Source organism: Eucyclogobius newberryi, unplaced genomic scaffold (assembly GCF_026437365.1).
Source record: "Eucyclogobius newberryi isolate DKJ021-1_F unplaced genomic scaffold, fEucNew1.0.hap1 SCAF_18, whole genome shotgun sequence".
NCBI classification, from domain to species: domain Eukaryota; kingdom Metazoa; phylum Chordata; class Actinopteri; order Gobiiformes; family Gobiidae; genus Eucyclogobius; species Eucyclogobius newberryi.
This window is the reverse complement of record NW_027315812.1, coordinates 18,611,567-18,629,278: the sequence shown is the minus strand read 5'-3', so window position 1 is coordinate 18,629,278 and position 17,712 is coordinate 18,611,567. Positions and strand designations below refer to the sequence as shown.

General features: G+C 42.8%; 1 protein-coding gene across 1 annotated transcript; it reads left to right on the top strand.

Annotated features, from left to right (window-relative positions):
• The first annotated feature begins 13,170 nt into the window (after positions 1 to 13,170).
• Positions 13,171 to 15,998, top strand: LOC140364982 (thiosulfate:glutathione sulfurtransferase). Its single transcript, XM_072451356.1, has 4 exons — positions 13,171 to 13,358; positions 14,999 to 15,115; positions 15,452 to 15,614; positions 15,701 to 15,998. The coding sequence occupies exons 1-4, from the start codon at positions 13,187 to 13,189 to the stop codon at positions 15,753 to 15,755; spliced, it is 507 nt and encodes a 168-aa protein (XP_072307457.1). The 5' UTR covers positions 13,171 to 13,186; the 3' UTR covers positions 15,756 to 15,998.
• The last annotated feature ends 1,714 nt before the right edge of the window (positions 15,999 to 17,712 follow it).

Genomic DNA, 17,712 nt, shown 5'->3' with positions numbered 1-17,712 from the left:
GTCCACCCCTGAAGATGAGTCTCACCAAATTTCAGGTTAATATGTCTAACGCCCTGGGAGGAGTTTGTGAAAGTCTAAAGTGTAAACATGTTCTGGCGATTTCCCCATTGGAATAACATGAAAGGTTTCGGTCATCGTTACGGCAACGCCATAACAATTATGACATGGGTCTCATTGACTTTTTTGATGGGGATGCTAAAATTGAGTTGTGTGTAAAATTTCATATAATTTCGCAAAACTAAACATTTAACCTCCATATAAAATCTGTAGGGGGCGCTGTGGCGCCAAATGAATTTATTTCACTTCAAGTAGGTTTAGGGCAAAGAGTTTAACAACTGATTCTAATTTGACGCAATTCGGACTTTATCTGCGCAAACGGCAGAAATTTTAAATATGGGAGATTTCTGAAATTCTAGCTACAGTTTGCGGCTTCGCCGCACAGAGACCGTGAGAGGTATCAATGTAATTTGGATAACTTTTGATGTCCCACTCCTCAGTAGCATTTTCACCAAATTTCAGCTTTTTAGGGCCAACGCCCTGGGAGGAGTTCGTAAAAGTACGACGTTTGGAAAAACTCCGAAGTCATGTTTAGCCATTTTTGAAGCAATATGGCCGACATTTGGTTGGGCGGACGGCGTTGCCGTAATAATATTTTTTACTTCTCTTGTCACCATCTACCTCGGCGCCAAATTTCATGATTCTACGATCAGATTTTTTTTGGGTCATTTCCCATCTCTCAATGCATTTTTGGTACATTTGGGGGCGCTGACGCGCCAATTTTTTTTTATTTTAGAAAAGGGAAATAGCCAGAATGTAGAGAGGCACGATTTTTAGAGGTGTGAACATTTTTGTGACTTTTCGTCAATGTTCACTGGGTGAAAAATAGGGGGGTTGGTCCCGAGAAGAAGAAGAAGAAAGAAAGAATAATATTCCGATGCGAAAACAATGTTTCCCATTTTTCAAATATCATAAACTATACATTTTCGGAAAGCGCTCGCGCTTTCCTACCTCATGGTGTGGGTCCCTGGTCACTGACGGGTACTTTCGTTAATTTTGAGTGGGCTCCGCCCACTTTGTGTTTTTGGCCCTCTATACAGTAATAATGTTCAATTTTTGCATTACATGCTTATATGCACGGAACATGCAAGAGATGGGGAACGTATTCGTGAGCTACTTAGCGCAAATGAGTGCTTTATATGGGGATGATGACCGCTTCGCGGTCGTCATCTCAATGTAAAGTGCTCGTTTAGTGCGCACTTTTGCACGGGCTTCGCCCGTTTACAACGGTAATGTTCCATTTTCCTACTACTAATTAGTATGCACGGGGCGTGCATGAGTGAAGGAGTGCGTTAGTGAGTGTTTGGAAGTGGGCGAGCGCTTCGCGCTCGATTTCGTGCGCACTACGTGCGCACTTTCGCAGCCGTGCTTCGCACGGCCTTACGAGATTAATAGGCCTCTCGCCAGCTTGTGGCGCTCGGGCCTAATAATAATATTTTTAGCAAAAACAATATAGCCGTTTCCACTATAACAACAAATTATACATCGTTTGAAAGCTCTAAGCCTTCCCGATGCCGCCATGGGGTGGAATCATCATTACGAGCGCTTACGCGCTCGTCACTCCCTATTCCGTCGGGATGCCCCGCCCACTCCCCATAGACTTCCATTGATTTGAGCAGATACAAGCATGGCCCATGCCTGCGGCATGGATTCTCGCGTACGGGACGATGCCAGGAGGGTTTTTGGAGGAATGCAGCGCTTCGCGCTGCTGTTGTCAACAATTAGTGAATGGGCTACGCCCATTCACAAATTGTTGACTATTTCTGTCATAGCAGGAGTAAGTATGCATGATCCATGCCTTCGGCATGGGCTAGTTCACTGTACTTGCCAGGGGCGACGGGGCACCAAACATGCGGGCTGCGCCCGCATGTTTGGTCAGACAGTTGCAACGCTGCCTTCGGCAGCGTTGCGGGAGCAATAGGCCCTCCGCCCTGCTGGGGCTCGGGCCTAAAAATAATAATATTTTTAGCAAAAACAATATAGCCGTTTCCACTATAACAACAAATTATACATCGTTTGAAAGCTCTAAGCCTTCCCGATGCCGCCATGGGGTGGAATCATCATTACGAGCGCTTACGCGCTCGTCACTCCCTATTCCGTCGGGATGCCCCGCCCACTCCCCATAGACTTCCATTGATTTGAGCAGATACAAGCATGGCCCATGCCTGCGGCATGGATTCTCGCGTACGGGACGATGCCAGGAGGGTTTTTGGAGGAATGCAGCGCTTTTAGTGCAGCGCAATTAGTGAATGGGCTACGCCCATTCACTAATTGTTGACTATTTCTGTCATAGCAGGAGTAAGTATGCATGATCCATGCCTTCGGCATGGGCTAGTTCACTGTACTTGCCAGGGGCGACGGGGTACCAAACATGCCAGACAGTTGCAACGCTGCCTTCGGCTCGGGCCTAAATATTCCGATGCGAAAACAATGTTTCCCATTTTCCAAATATCATAAACTATACATTTTCGCGCTTTCCTACCTCATGGTGTGGGTCCCTGGTCACTGACGGGTACTTTCGTTAATTTTGAGTGGGCTCCGCCCACTTTGTGTTTTTGGCCCTCTATACAGTAATAATGTTCATTTTTTGCATTACATGCTTATATGCACGGAACATGCAAGAGATGGGGAACGTATTCGTGTGGTACTTAGTGCAAATGAGTGCTTTATATGGGGATGACGACCGCTTCGCGGCCGTCATCTCAATGTAAAGTGCTCGTTTAGTGCGCACTTTTGCACGGGCTTCGCCCGTTTACAACGGTAATGTTCCATTTTCCTACTACTAATTAGTATGCACGGGGCGTGCATGAGTGAAGGAGTGCGTTAGTGAGTGTTTGGAAGTGGGCGAGCGCTTCGCGCTCGATTTCGTGCGCACTACGTGCGCACTTTCGCAGCCGTGCTTCGCACGGCCTTACGAGATTAATAGGCCTCTCGCCAGCTTGTGGCGCTCGGGCCTAATAATAACAAAATAATGATAATAGAATAAAATGAAAATAAAGTAAAAATAGCTAGCACAAGACTAGGTAATACTATTAGCAGGTAAGTACACCGGATAAAAACAAAATAGAACACTCTTATTTACAGGTATTGCACATGGTTGATTCAGTATTCAGTATTGCACATGAATATGATGGTATTGCACATGGTTACATCAGTATTGCACGTGTTCAGGGCTAGCAGTGTTTGTTGTAGAGTCTGACAGCAGCAGGAAGGAAAGACCTGCGAAACCTTTCCTTCACACAGCGAGGGTGGATCAGTCTCTCACTGAAGCTGCTCTCCAGAGCGGACAGAGTGTCCTGCAGGGGGTGAGACTCATGGTCCAGCATAGATGTGAGTTTAGCCAGGACCCTTCTGTCCCCCACCTCCTGTACTGAGTCCAGAGCACAGCCCAGGACGGAGCTGGACTTCTTGATGACTTTGTCCAGTCTCTTTCTCTCCCTCTCTGTGATGCTGCTGCTCCAGCAGGCCACACCGTACAGGAGGGCCAATGCCACCACAGAGTCGTAGAAGGTCTTCAGGAGTGGCCCTGTCACTCCAAAAAACCTGAGTCTCCTCAGGAGGTAGAGCCGACTCTGGCTCTTCCTGTACAGTGCGTCTGTGTTATGAGTCCAGTCCAGTTTGTGGCAGGATGAGGCAGAGGTCCACCTTTCATAATCCGACCTGCACATCACAAACAGCTGTCTGATCTATCATGCACTCGCGCAGGTTAATCCAAAAAAGAAGCCTGGAAAATGCACATTCCTCTGGTGTCACAGCACTTGATACTTGTTAACGAGCAGACTTCCAAACACTCGGAGCAAACGGTCCTGACACATGTTACATTTATACCAAATTATTATTGAAGCTGGTATTTACTGGGACTGTATCATCACACATTTGTGCTTTGACAGTGCTTCAGATGAATCGGGGCTCTCTGACACGCCATGACCAGCGGCTGAGCTAGCGCAATGCAGCACAGAGTGCTGTGGATGCGCTGCGGATGCACCACGAAAAAATATTAAAATAACAGTAAATTTGATTTTCTTAAACAATCTGGTTAAAAAAAAAAAAAAAACATTTATACATTTTGATATCCAAACCTTAAATACCAAAATTTGGTATTTTCAAAGGATAAACCACAAATAAGGAAAGCTAAATCATATCTGAAGAAGCAGTGCAAGATCATGGATGGATCAGTATAATGCTTTTGTCACTAAATTACTCAAAACAAGACAGAAACCTTACTGATATTTAAATAAAAATGTTATCCAAGCAGTAAAAGTATAGTGTCCAAAAGTTACTCCAAGAAGAAAACGTTCTTAACAAGTTACTCAAGTAAATGTAACCTGACTCACATTTTCTATAGTTAAAATAAATTCAACTTTAACCAGCACTGCGATGGTGCTTTGTATTTATAAATGAAAACAAAAATAATAAGAAAGGCACCATTACCAAATTTATATAAATTGGCAGAATGTTCTACTAGAACATTGGGCCTAGTTGCAATAGGATACTTAAAGAATCCAATATCAATCAGTCAATTTACGTTTGTTTTGGGAACCGGGGCAACCAGTTACATATATGGTCAGTCACTTGAGCAAATTAATTTCATGGTTGAAAATAACACCTATTTTTGAATATTCACCATATTGAAAGAAGGGGATTGGTTCATAAACTATCGAGGTCGTACCTGAGATGTGGCAAAGATTGGATCAAAGTCCAGCACTTATCACTGTTTCACTTTTCATTGCACGCTATTGGAGACTTAGCACATAATAACGACCGACTGAAAATTGGACAACTCCATGCCCAGTTTGAAGACACACACCAAGTGAGGACATCATGGGCCACGGTATAAGTTATGTGGTCCTCTGTCTGATTGTGTGTTTTTGTTTTTAGTGCTAGGACAAGGAATGGTGTTAACCCTAATTGTCTACTGTCTGTGCTGTGGAAACCATTTTGTTTCTAAAATGTGCTATGTATATGTTGCACTTATAGAAGAAGAGGAGGAAACTTTTGTCGGAGTTCAGTGCTTCTCCATTTTTTCCTCACAGAAGTCACGGCAAAAACAACGTGTTACATCCATGGTTACATCTTTACATTCTCCCGTGTCTCTCTCTGTCCGCTCTCTTATTCACGAGCGCACTCCTTTACTCAAAACAGGCGAACGCCTCCTGGTGGTACCACCACAACATCGCATGCATTTAAACTGAATGAGTAATTAAGACATTTTAAGTACCTTAAGTACAGTTTTCCATACAATACAGTTTTAATCATATCTTAGAAAAATAAAACATGTGGGGGGTATCCATATTAATAAACCAAAAATGTCTCTTTTCCCACACTCTCCCCTCAAAAATGAAATGTCGACCCGACATTATAAAACTTAAAAGCACATTATATAAACAGTCCACATTTGGCAGCGATGCATTACATGTAAGCAGGATAGTACTAATCAGGAGTCAGGAGCACATTTAAGTCTACAAAGATGCAAAACTGGGTACAGTCCACAATACAGCGTGTATCTCCTTTTCCACACTGCATGTTGGCAGAAGATGTCTCTGTGCACGATAACATTCATCCGCATCTTTCACCATAGTGAGTATCTGCATCTTTCCTGAGAGTAAGGTACTTAACATAGTCATATCCCACTACAATAACCAAATGTGGTACAATTGCCAGATTAAGACACTGAAATCTCCTTTTTTTTAAGACCTTAATGGTAACATATAAACTAATGTAGTAAACATTGCTCATTTACTTCAAACATATAACCTTTGAGCAATAACTATCTCTAGACATAACCATTTTAGTTCCTAAACGTGCGAAAGGCGAGGCTGGCCTAATGTATCATAGGTAAATATCACTCTCTTTTTTCTTTATCTGAAAGGATACTGTTTTGCTGGGATGTGGGCAGGACCCTCGTGGTCACTGGAGCCGGACTCTGACGACACATCACCCTGGCCCATGTCCGTCCCAGCCGGGTCATCTGGCGCCACTGCAGTGTCGTACTCTGCTGCCGGTTGCACTCTTGTGTCGTCATCCGTCTCATTATTGTCCCTTTGAGTCATGTCATTGTCCGGATAAAACTCAGGTGCTTCAGCCCTCAGTTCACTGTCGATTTGAGCGTTATTTTCAGCTTGCAGTCCGATTATGGCGTACCAGTTGTCTTCATCCTCTTCGGCTGAGCTGTCTTTCGTGTCAACATGGCTTAACTTCCTTGTATCCCTTTTTGTTTTTCCTGAGTTTTTATCGGGAGGCACCACAGTATCCACAGGGAGAAAATCACATGGCAACAGCAGATTTCTGTGCATTATTCGGATGCGTCCTTTGCCATTTTCCGGTCTGATTTCATACACGGGACTGTCTTGATATTTCCTCTGAGTTACTACATACACTCGATCTTCCCAGAATGATCTCAATTTCCCTGGCCCACCTCTCTCTGTTAGGTTTCTGACCAGTACTCTGGATCCAGGGAGTAACTCAGCGCCCTGAATCTTTTTGTCATAAAGTGCTTTGCCTCTCAACCCCTCTTTGTTTGCCGATTTTGAGGCCAGTTTGTAAGCTTCAGTCATTCTTGCCTTCCAATTTTCAGCATAGTCTTGGTGAGAGGAACTCTGTTCTTTTGTCTCAAGGCCAAACATTAAGTCAATCGGCAGCTTTGGACTACGGCCAAAGAGCAGGAAATATGGCGCGTAACCCGTAGCTTCACTTTGCGTGCAGTTGTAGGAATGGACCACCTTAGCCAGCGAGGACTTCCAGTCTGCCTTTGCTGCTTGGGGCAACTTCCTGAGCATAGCCAACAAAGTACGATTGAACCGTTCCACCTGGCCATTTCCCTGGGGATGGTACGGCGTTGTCCGTGACCCCTCCACACCACTGTATTCCTGTAACTTTGCAAACAGTTTATTTTGGAACTCTTTTCCCTGATCGTGGTGAAGACGGGCGGGGAAACCAAACTTGAGTACAAAGTCCCCAAATATTTTTCCAGCAGCAGTGTGGGCAGCTTTGTTGCGGCAGGGGTAGGCCTGAGCAAAACGTGTGAAATGATCCATTATGACTAAGATATATTCATATCCGCCTTTGCATCTTTCCAGATGTAAAAAATCAATAGACACGAGTTCAAATGGGTAGGTGGTGACAATGTTTTTTAGTGGTGCCCTTGTCGGCCTGTTGGGACGCTTAGTTTTCAAACAACTGCACACTTTGGTGATGTAGTGCTCAACATCTCTCTGCATATGAGCCCAATAAAAGCCATTACCCTCTCTACCCCCAAGTGGCCCATGTCTTCATGGAGCTCTTTGTACACTAGCTTGTGAAACTTTTGGGGCAAGAGAAGCTGGTTGCGAGATGTAGTTTTCCTATAGAGTAGTCCATCATCTCCCACTTGTAGTTTGTGTTTTTCTCTGACTAGGGCTGCAACTTTATTGTTGAGCTGTTTTCCATTTCTTGGCCACTGTTTTGACTCCACATAACGTAAAACATCTCCTATCACAGTATCTTCCTCTTGAGCCTTTTTTAAAACAGTCTTTGTTATTTGAGCAATTGAGCTGACTTCCTGATCGGCCTCACTAATGAGAGTGGAAATGGTCACTGGGCAAAGCCATGGCTCATTTTCTTGAGATTTTACACTGACTGCTTGTGCCACACATTGCATTACATCAGGGTGAACATCTTGCGTGCATTTGCTCATGTACTGCTCCATATTTAAAGGCATACGTGATAGGCCATCTGCGTCTCCATTTACCTTCCCCGGGCGGTACTTAATCACAAACTGGAAGTCCGCTAGCTCGGCTACCCACCTCTGAGTTGTTGCATTTAACTTTGCGCTAGTTAGCACATATGTAAGGGGGTTATTGTCAGTATAGACTGTAAATGGTGGGGAATAATACAAAAAATCCCGAAACCTCTCACATATGGCCCACTTCAAGGCAAGGAATTCCAGCTTCCCTGAATGGAGGTGGTAGTTTTTCTCGGGGTTTGTGAGTGTTCTGGAGCCATAAGCGATCACCACAAGTTTGCTGTTTTGTCGTTGGTATAGTACTGCTCCGAGTCCTTCCTGTGAAGCATCACAGTGCAAAATAAAGGGTTCCTCAAAGTCCGGGTACCCTAGCACTGGGGGCTGGGAGAGAGTCAATAAGTTGACACAAAACCGTCTGATGCTCAGCAGACCAATTGATTTTGTGAGAGGAGGGCAATTGGCCTGTAGCATTTTGTTTAGTTTTTGATCGTATTTTGCTTTTTTTCTTTGCGGTGTCTGTTTTCTTGTTTGCGAGGTCATAAAGAGGCTTTGCTATACGGGAGAAGTTTGGTATGTAGCTTCGGTAGTATGAGATGAAGCCCAACAGCTTCCTTAATTCTCCTACAGTGGCTGGTTGGTTCTGTTTTAGTGCCTGCACTGGGGCAATGTCAGCAGGGTCCATCGTATAGCCCTCTTCTGTGACCATCTTGCCGAGAAAACGTACCTTTTGCTTGAATAACTCACATTTACGAGGTGTCAGCTTCACCCCGTGGGTTTTGTAGCGGTGCAAGACCTTTCTCAAGTCACTCAGGTGGTCTGCAAATGTCTGAGAATGAACAAGATTATCATCGAGGTAAGGCAGACAAATATCATCCCTCAACCCCCACAAACATTCCTCCATAGATCTCTGAAATACTGCTGGTGCTGAGGACAAACCAAATGGAATTCTTACCCATTCGAAGAGACCCCAGGGGGTGATAAAAGCAGTGAGGGGTCGGCTTGACTCTTCCATGAAGCCCTGATGATACGCCTTCCCTTGATCAAGGACTGAAAACCAGGCACTTCCTTTCAAACTGTTCAACATGTCTTGTATTATGCGGGGGATTGGGTGACGGTCGGCTATTGACTTGTTATTGAGCCCCCTAAAGTCACAACACAAGCGAAGACCTCCATCTTTTTTCCGCACACAGACAATGGGACTAGAGTAGGATGACCTAGACTTTGTTATCCAACCCCTGTTTAACAAATCCTCCAAATATTCTTTTACTTCTTTATGAAGTGGCCTAGGGACTGAGATGTATGTCTTTTTCACCGGAGTTGGATCGTTCAGTCTTATTTTTAACTGTAGAGTGGGAATTGTCCCGACATCATACTCATCACGGGCAAAAGATTGCCTTTCCTCCCTCAGAAGTTGCCTAACTTGCTCCTGTTCTGCTGGAGGGAGGTGGTCCAGCGGAACTGGTGGCTCCCAAACGTCCTGAGCATCATTAACGGCAATGTCTCTTTCTTGGCTTTCACAGTTTACAGTGTTTGGGTTTTGATTGTTCATTAAGGGGTCTGTTACTACCTGGCTAACAGTAGCAGGTCTTCTGTTTGCAGGATAAATAGTTTTGACTCTTTGTGTCTGTCCCAAAACTGTTTTAGCTGTCAGTTGAATGTCACGAGTAGTGCTGTTTGTCACAGGTACAGTGCACATGGACCGACTCCCTTTCTTTAACTGCACAACCCCACTTTGCACATGTAACTCATCTGGTAGTTGAGTATATGGACTTGGCTCAAACAGTACATCCTGCATGTCTGTGAGTATGCCTGCTCTGACAAAACACTTAACTACTTTGGTTTGGCCAGCTGGAATGGTCACCATCTCACTGCCTAGTTTTACAGTGCCTTCCCCCAACCCGTCATCTCTACATTGCATCACCTTCAGGAAAATCTCTGTCTTTTTACAATCAAACGAGAAGGCTGCGCTAACCGCTTCACTAATGGCACAAGGAGGTTCTATGCCCATCTTAAGGACATGCTCAATCACATTAAACCCAATGATAGGCTGCTCAGCCACCCCAGCTCCATTTGCCACTAGCACTGGAACAAAGAACCCTACCTGTTTACCACTGTTTGTAGGGAGTTTAAAGGAAACCTCGACCCACCCGGAGAATGGAATCGACGTCTGATTTACTGCCCTCCCATCAAGTACCTCTGGACCCACTAACTCAGCTAGGTCCCTGACTGTGGTGTTTGGCATGTTGTCTTGTCTCCAGGTCTCATTCATTAGGCAGACCTGTGACCCAGTGTCCCACAAAGCTTTGGTCTCTACATCATTGAGGGAACATGTAATCACATATTTTTTTCCAATCAGATTGAGCAACTGTGTTCTGCGATTAGGGGATAGTAGACTGACACTGACTGTTTCTTTCTCCTGAGGCATCTCTGCTTTAGCTTCCAGTTTTGCCTCCAACTTCTGAATGCTGTCAGTAACTAGCTTGTACAAATCCTGTGTATTAACTGTGGGTGTGGTTGTGACAGTACTAGCTGCCATGTCTACTTGTCCAGTCGTTGTACCTGGTCGTCTCCCAGTCCTGCGGTCCCGTGACAGGTGACCACTCTTCCCACATTTGAAACAATGGTCGCACTGGTCCCCAGTGTTGACTGATTGACAGTTCTTACATCCACGTTTTCGGCTGACTCTTGGGTTGAAAGGGGCTCTTGGAGACTCACGTATGGCTTTCTTGATCTCCTCCATTTCACCTTTGAGCTGTGTTACCAAATCCAGGAGCTCGGACTCACTGCGGGTCGCTGTAGGCTGTGGTTTGAGCATTTTAACGGTGGAGCGGACGAGCATGCTTGACTGTCCACCCTTGCCACTGTTGCCTCTGGGACTGCTTGAGCTTCCACTCTAAGTTCTCTGACTTTGGCCTCTTTCATGTGCTTTTTGAATTTTTGGCATCTCTCCCATTCAAGACTGGCTGCTGCATTTGTTTTAGTGATAAGTAACTCATCTGTAACGGCCAGATCCTCCAAGTAGCGCTTGAGTTGATATTTCACATCTGCACTAATCAGTCCTGTTTCTACAGCTCTAAGAAACTTTCTCTGAATGAGGTCGGGGCTGTAGTTCTCTTCAGTGCCTGGCTCTTTGGATGTTAATAAGAGTCTTTCTTTTAACTCAATTGCACGAAACAGGAAGTTCTGTGGTGACTCGTTACTGTCCTGAGTGAGGTTTATTAGGCGATTATAGAGGTCGGTGGAACTATCCTCTTTATAATGCCCTCGGAGGATTGTGCGCAACTGTGACAGGGTGAGATCAGATTTTATCTCCAGCATATCACGTAAACTGAGGCCAGGACTCACTGCTCTGACGACCGCTTCAATAATCTCAGCCTCACTGTGATTCTTCTTTAGGCCCATATCAATTTGGTGAATGAGGTTGGAATATGACAGTTTGTCTTTTTGGCCCCGCTCTCCAATCTGACCATTAATTCTAAACTCTCTCCTAATGGTGACTTCAGGCAGTGGAAGGATCGGGGAAACAACAGGCGGCGTCAGAGTAGCACTTCTTAGTGGTTGATCTGTCCCTTTGATTGTTAACTTAGCCATTTCTTCTTCAAGTCTTTTGGTGGAATCCAGAAAACTTTCTTGCAGAGCCGCATATTGTTTTTGCAAATTCGCCAGTGCTTCTGCATCTTGCCTGGAGCCAGTATCTGCGGCTGTCATCTGTGGCGCTGGCTCAGCTGATTTAGCATCATTAGCATTTGCGATCAGGTCTAGCAAAAATGTGCGCGCTACGTCCTCTTTTTCACTTTCAATGATCTTTTCCGCTTCCTCACTTATCAATCTTATCAGCGTGTGCTTTTTGGACGGCTTTTCTGTGTCTATTTTAGCAATAGAACACAAATCATATAGCTGCTCAGGCTGTAGCTGCACCAAGGCCTCGCTTAGCTTGTCCTGTAGCCGCTCGAACGCCATCTTGCTTGTTTTCTTTTTTTTTTTCACGAACTCACCGTCGTTCGGAGCACAGCTGAACCATCCTCTGCTACCAAATTTTGTTGCACTTATAGAAGAAGAGGAGGAAACTTTTGTCGGAGTTCAGTGCTTCTCCATTTATTCCTCACAGAAGTCACGGCAAAAACAACGTGTTACATCCATGGTTACATCTTTACATTCTCCCGTGTCTCTCTCTGTCCGCTCTCTTATTCACGAGCGCACTCCTTTACTCAAAACAGGCGAACGCCTCCTGGTGGTACCACCACAACATCGCATGCATTTAAACTGAATGAGTAATTAAGACATTTTAAGTACCTTAAGTACAGTTTTCCATACAATACAGTTTTAATCATATCTTGGAAAAATAAAACATGTGGGGGGTATCCATATTAATAAACCAAAAATGTCTCTTTTCCCACATATAGGGTTGCCTATCTTACAAAAATGAAGGGGAATATTTTATACTAGATTTTAATATACACTGTTGTAATTATACTGTTTGCATGAATGATAAATCCAGAGTTTCAGTTTGAACGTTGAGTCTGATTGTGAAGATTAGATGTGGAGTATAAACCTGAGGATGGCAGCACTGCAGTAGCCTTCATATAAAGAGGAATTTAAAGTATGCTTCCAGAAGGCCATTGCAAGGGGAATCACAGAGTTGGATCATCTGTTTGTCCAAGAAGAAAATGGAGGATCAGATTGATAGTCTGAGGAATGAAAATAAAATCTCATATTCTGAAGCTGTGAAGAGGGTCAAGACAACGTGTGAGGAGACGTCGTGTGAGGAGACAACGTGTGAGGAGACTGTGAACGGGGAAAGAAGGATTGAGGACTTTATCAAAATGGAGAAAAAGTGTTTCTTGGCGTTTATTACAGTGATCCTTAATTGCTCAGGTGGTCTAAAAAAGAAGTCGGACAGAATTGACATGGTCCTTGATGCAGCTAAAAGATTCCTAAAAGTCGATGATATTACGGGGGAAGATCTAAACAACTCGCTTAAGGAGCGTTTTTGCGACCAGAACTGATTAGAGGACATAGAGAACTACATGCATGATTTTGTTTTGTTTAGCTTTTATTTTTCACACGTTGTTAGCATGAGCACTTCGAAATAGCATATTCGCAACAGCAGGTGGCGGTAATGCACTTTTTGAAGAGTTTGCCAACCGCCATAAAAAGAAGAAGAATCAGGCCTAATCAATAGAATTTAGTTATTGTTATATTTTTATTTTATTTTTTTAATTTGTATTTATTTTATTTTATTTTGGTTGTTTTATTTTTTTTTTGGGTTTGGAATTAGAGACCTCTGGTTCATATTCCAATTCAGTAGGTGGCGTAAGTGCATCTAAACGCTGAGTGCCATTCGCCATAAAATCTTCCAGAAGAAAACATTTGCGTCATTTCCGTCATGTGCTGCTGGTCCCGGTGACAATGACCCCGCGGACTGTATACACGGTTCTCATGATGCTGCTAACACACGCGTTTTCACGAAGTTTCTGCCAGGTTTTGACGGAGATAAACCGCAGATCATACCCAACATTGAGTTCATGTTTGCGGACTTCTGCCACAGTCCCTCCAGGATGTGCAGACACGGATAATGATGGTAAACAGTACACATTTCCCTTAACTAGCTGAACGTCATTATACGCTTTAGGGCAGTGCATATGGAACCTGCCTGCTTCTAACCCAAGACAAAAAGAAAAGTAAAATAAATAATAACAGAACATCGCTTACGGGATTTTGGGCTCGCGCGTGCCCCCCAGTATAATAGATCCATGGTGCCCCCTGGTCGGCAGCAGGCGAGGGCGTGGTCTGTTTGGGATGTGTGTAATAATAACAACATGCATATTAGTGGGTGCATATTTAAATAATGTGATACTTCTTCAAAATGATCTCTAGAACAGGGGGTCAAAGTGGGGCACGGGGGCTAAGTTTTGTAAGAAGCATTTATTTTTTGTCTTTGCACAAGAAAGAATAAGATGTGATGGGAGCCAGTCTATGTCCTTTTAAAAAAATACAATAATTGAAAGCAATTTAATCATACATTTCTTTGCAGTCAAACTACTACTAACAGGTAGGGTATTCATTTTAGTCCACGAGTGTCTAGAAGACTATTTTTGTGCCATTTTCAATTTCTACACAGCTTTATTCATACCCTGGAGCAGGTTAAAATCCACATGACACATTAAACACGTTTCAGTTAAACAAAGGGAATATGATTATGTTTGATTTGACCTTTTAACATTTGAACATTTTGCCTCTTTTCCTCCAATTTGGTAATTTGGGTGACATTCTTCCTGGTTTGACATGACCAGCAGCTATGACATAGGTGGAGGTAATTCCACAACTGTTACCTAGCAACAAGATTGTAAACAAGGGCAAATATTTATTTAAATCATACAATGACTATGATTTGACAAATTACATCTGACGACACTTATTATTGTTTAAACTGTCCTAAAAAGGTGTAAGTTCTGTGCAAATTTTCTTCTTCTGTGTTTTATGCCGGTTGGTATCCAAGTGTTACATTGCAGCCACCTACTGTAGTTGTACGTCTTGAAAGTATGTGTTTTACGCTATACCATAAAAATATAATATATACAAATAAATAATAATAAATAGGAGAGAAAGAGACGGGAGAGAGAGAAAGAGACGGAGTCCGTCTTTGGTGGAAGGTATTCTGTTGTAGAAATCCATGTAGGTGGTGGTGACTGCGCCTTTTCACACTTGGATACCAACCGCCAGAAAACGCCAAAGAAGAAGTTGGCTGCCAAACGCCATTAAGATTAAAACAATAATAGCACTACTTACTGTAATTTTCTACTTTTATTTTTCAGATTTAATTAAAAATACATGAGAACCTGTCATATGGGCTTTAACATCACCAAACTTCCACTATAATAAATAGGGCTTGAACCGAAAGTAAGCGTGATTACATCACTCCTTCCTTGCTTGGTGGTCTCTCATGTGGGTCTGAATGGTCCGCATGCTGCCGTCCCAGTGTTCACCTTCCTCCTTTGTCCAGTTTTAGTTGAGTGTGACATTTTTGTTTTTGAGTTAACAGTGCTTTGTTAACACAGTGTCAGTCCAGTTAAAGCAGGCAATAGATAAAGCCACTATAATTATAAGAATGGATGGTGAGTTTGGAGGAATGTGGTTTCGAGGCAAGGTGAACTTTGTGTGTTGTTAAACTTTGTGTGTTGTTATATATATATATATATACACTGTATCTTCTTTCCCCAGTGGTCACTGTTTCCCAGCTGAAGTCCATGTTGACCAGCAAGAACGTCCAGCTGTTTGATGTGAGAGGCTCTGATGAGTACCTGGCTGGACACATCCCAAGTGCTGTGAACATGCCGTGTAAGTTTTACTTCCCGGTACATAACGTTAGAGCTCAGGATTGTGTGTCGCATCTCAGATAATTTTCTCTTAGTCTTACGTTAATCTATTGGAAATGTTTAAATGCTAAATAGAAACGTATTCATTCAAAAGTATTCTGACACTATAATGTAAAAATGTTTTTACCAGTAGTGACCAAGCAGTTTATCAGACTTAAATGAACAGACTTAACAGATTCATTTGTTGCTTGTTTTCAATAACAATTTCAGAATTTATTCAAATGTAGTGAAAAAGTATTATGAGTTGCCATGTTTATTGAATTGGTTTATAACAAGACTTTTCTCTGAATGTTGTCAGTGAGTGACCTGGAGGTATCGCTGAAACTCTCCTCCGAAACATTTGAGCAGAAATTTCAAGTGAAGGCTCCTGCTAAAGAAGATGACAACATCGTGTTTAACTGCAGAAGTGGAGTTAGGAGTGGCCAGGCCCTGGACATCGCCCGTCAGCTCGGATACTCCAAGTAATTTCTTTCACTGCATGACAAAAGAAACTTTTAGTTATTTGTTACAGGGAATAATCTCCTATATTTCTATATTGTTCTTTTAGGGCAAGGCATCTTCAAGGCGGCTTTTCTGAGTGGGAAGCAGAAGAAACAAAGTGAAAATTAACCTCCAGCTAGATGATAAAGAAACAATTAATTTTAAGCTCTTGTTGCAAATATTTTAACCAGCACTGAACTTAAATCTGAATTTTGTATTTGCTTCTATTATTATTATAGTTGATATTTATTATAATAATTGACCTATTGTTCATTAACATCATTCTCTTCTATTAGGACAGACAAGAATACAAGGTCATATTGTAGGAATTGTCCGCTATTATATAAAAGAGACAACTACAGTTTAAAATAAATACTTTTAAATATATATAAGATATCTCCCTGCTAAATTAAAGTTTTATGATAAACCTTCTCTCTAGTCACGTATTTGTGATGTTGTTATTATTACTATTATTTTTTTTATTAAAAAGATTTTCGAGCCTGTAGGCTTTATTAGACAGGGGAGAAAATGGGGGATGAGAGAGAGGGGAGGACGTGCAGTAAATTGTCGGAGTTGGGAGTCGAGTTCACGACACTGGCTGGATGCAATTGCAGCCTGGCATTCCTGGCCAACGGGCAGCAACTGCTGTTGCTGTTTCGTCTATTGACCAATAGGTGGCAGCAAAGTTTTAAATAATTCCACTTGCCCTTTCCTGTCCACTTATGATTTCAGTGATGCCCTTTGAGCGGGGACCTTCAGTGTCGTATTGGTCTAGACAGATATAACACCTCAGAGAAGATGCCAAGGGTGTAATTTACTGCCACCCTTTTCAGTAGAACACAAGCTTGGGAGCTTCTCATTAATTTGTCTCACTAATTCATAGTCAGAAGAATATGTAAATGTGAGTTTGTGATCTGCTTGAAGGCTTATAGCATTTTCAACACACCACATTTCTGTACAGTATCTTATATGATCCATTGACCATGAGGACTTAGCCAGCCGCTCAAACTCAAAAACTTTTGTGTGGACCCATGTATGTCAACCAAGTGCCATAAATCACCAGCTAAGCCTGGCTAGGCTTCTTCAGAAAATATTACACTCTTGCTGGAGCTGCCATTCATTTGGATTGATGTCCTCAACATTGCACAGTGAAAAATAATGGAACAAAGTGGAAATGGAAATTTTTGGTTTGACGTGGTTTGAATGGCTCAAGATGATGTGGTGTTCAGTCAGGAAATCCAGTGTGTTATGGATGTCACACCGTCATTGAGCAGTAAAGAGAAGCTAGTTGAATTTACGGATTCATATAGGTTATGATTCCCTGCACAGCCTTGATATGCGTTTCATGCAGGTGTAGAAAGAAGGATGAGTCCAAACTTACAATGAGCTCCAAGAACGTGTGGGCTCCATCTCCTCGTGCAGTTCAATGAGAAATGCATTATGACATATTAGTACACATCCAGGCCAAGCAGAAAAGCCCACATTACTGCTCGCCCTGTTCCTCATAAAATAATAATTGGATAATTGTATTCCTTGCAATATGACACAAAAACCGAATTTCTACTTATTTTCAAGAGAACAAAAAGAAAAACAACATATTGGCTTAATTTCTTTGTCTGGACAGGATTATATTTGGCTTGCAGACGGAATCTGCCCTTGGGTTTATTATTATTACACTAATGTACAAAATGTTACGTTTGATAGGGATAAAAATCACATGACTGAAGAAAGGAAATTGTACAAGACATTAGTGTGACATTTTGCATTTAAGTGTCCACCTGTGCATAAACTGACCTAATTTAACAGATTATCTCATGAGGCCGTTTTAAAGGCCAGCATAGGCTATTTATATACTTTTGTCACTTCCAGGAAAATATGACCCAGACTGGTTCAGGGTCACAACGACAAAACAAAGCTCTTGGGGCAAATTCCACTCAGTTCTGGGCAACACACACACATTTGCATGCAGGTAATTATGAAATACATACTGTTACCTAAGGCACTTGTCTGAGGGGAGACACATGACGCACTCGCCGCACGCGCGCGTTTCCCGCGAGGCACGCACAATGAGAAAGTGAG

Excerpts from the sequence above, each read along its gene's own strand:
- LOC140364982 (XM_072451356.1), top strand. The coding sequence starts at position 13,187 with ATGACCCCGCGGACTGTATACACGGTTCTCATGATGCTGCTAACACAC. Across the intron at positions 13,359-14,998 it reads TGCAGACACGGATAATGATG|TGGTCACTGTTTCCCAGCTG; the intron begins GTAAACAGTACA and ends TTCTTTCCCCAG. Across the intron at positions 15,116-15,451 it reads AAGTGCTGTGAACATGCCGT|TGAGTGACCTGGAGGTATCG; the intron begins GTAAGTTTTACT and ends GAATGTTGTCAG.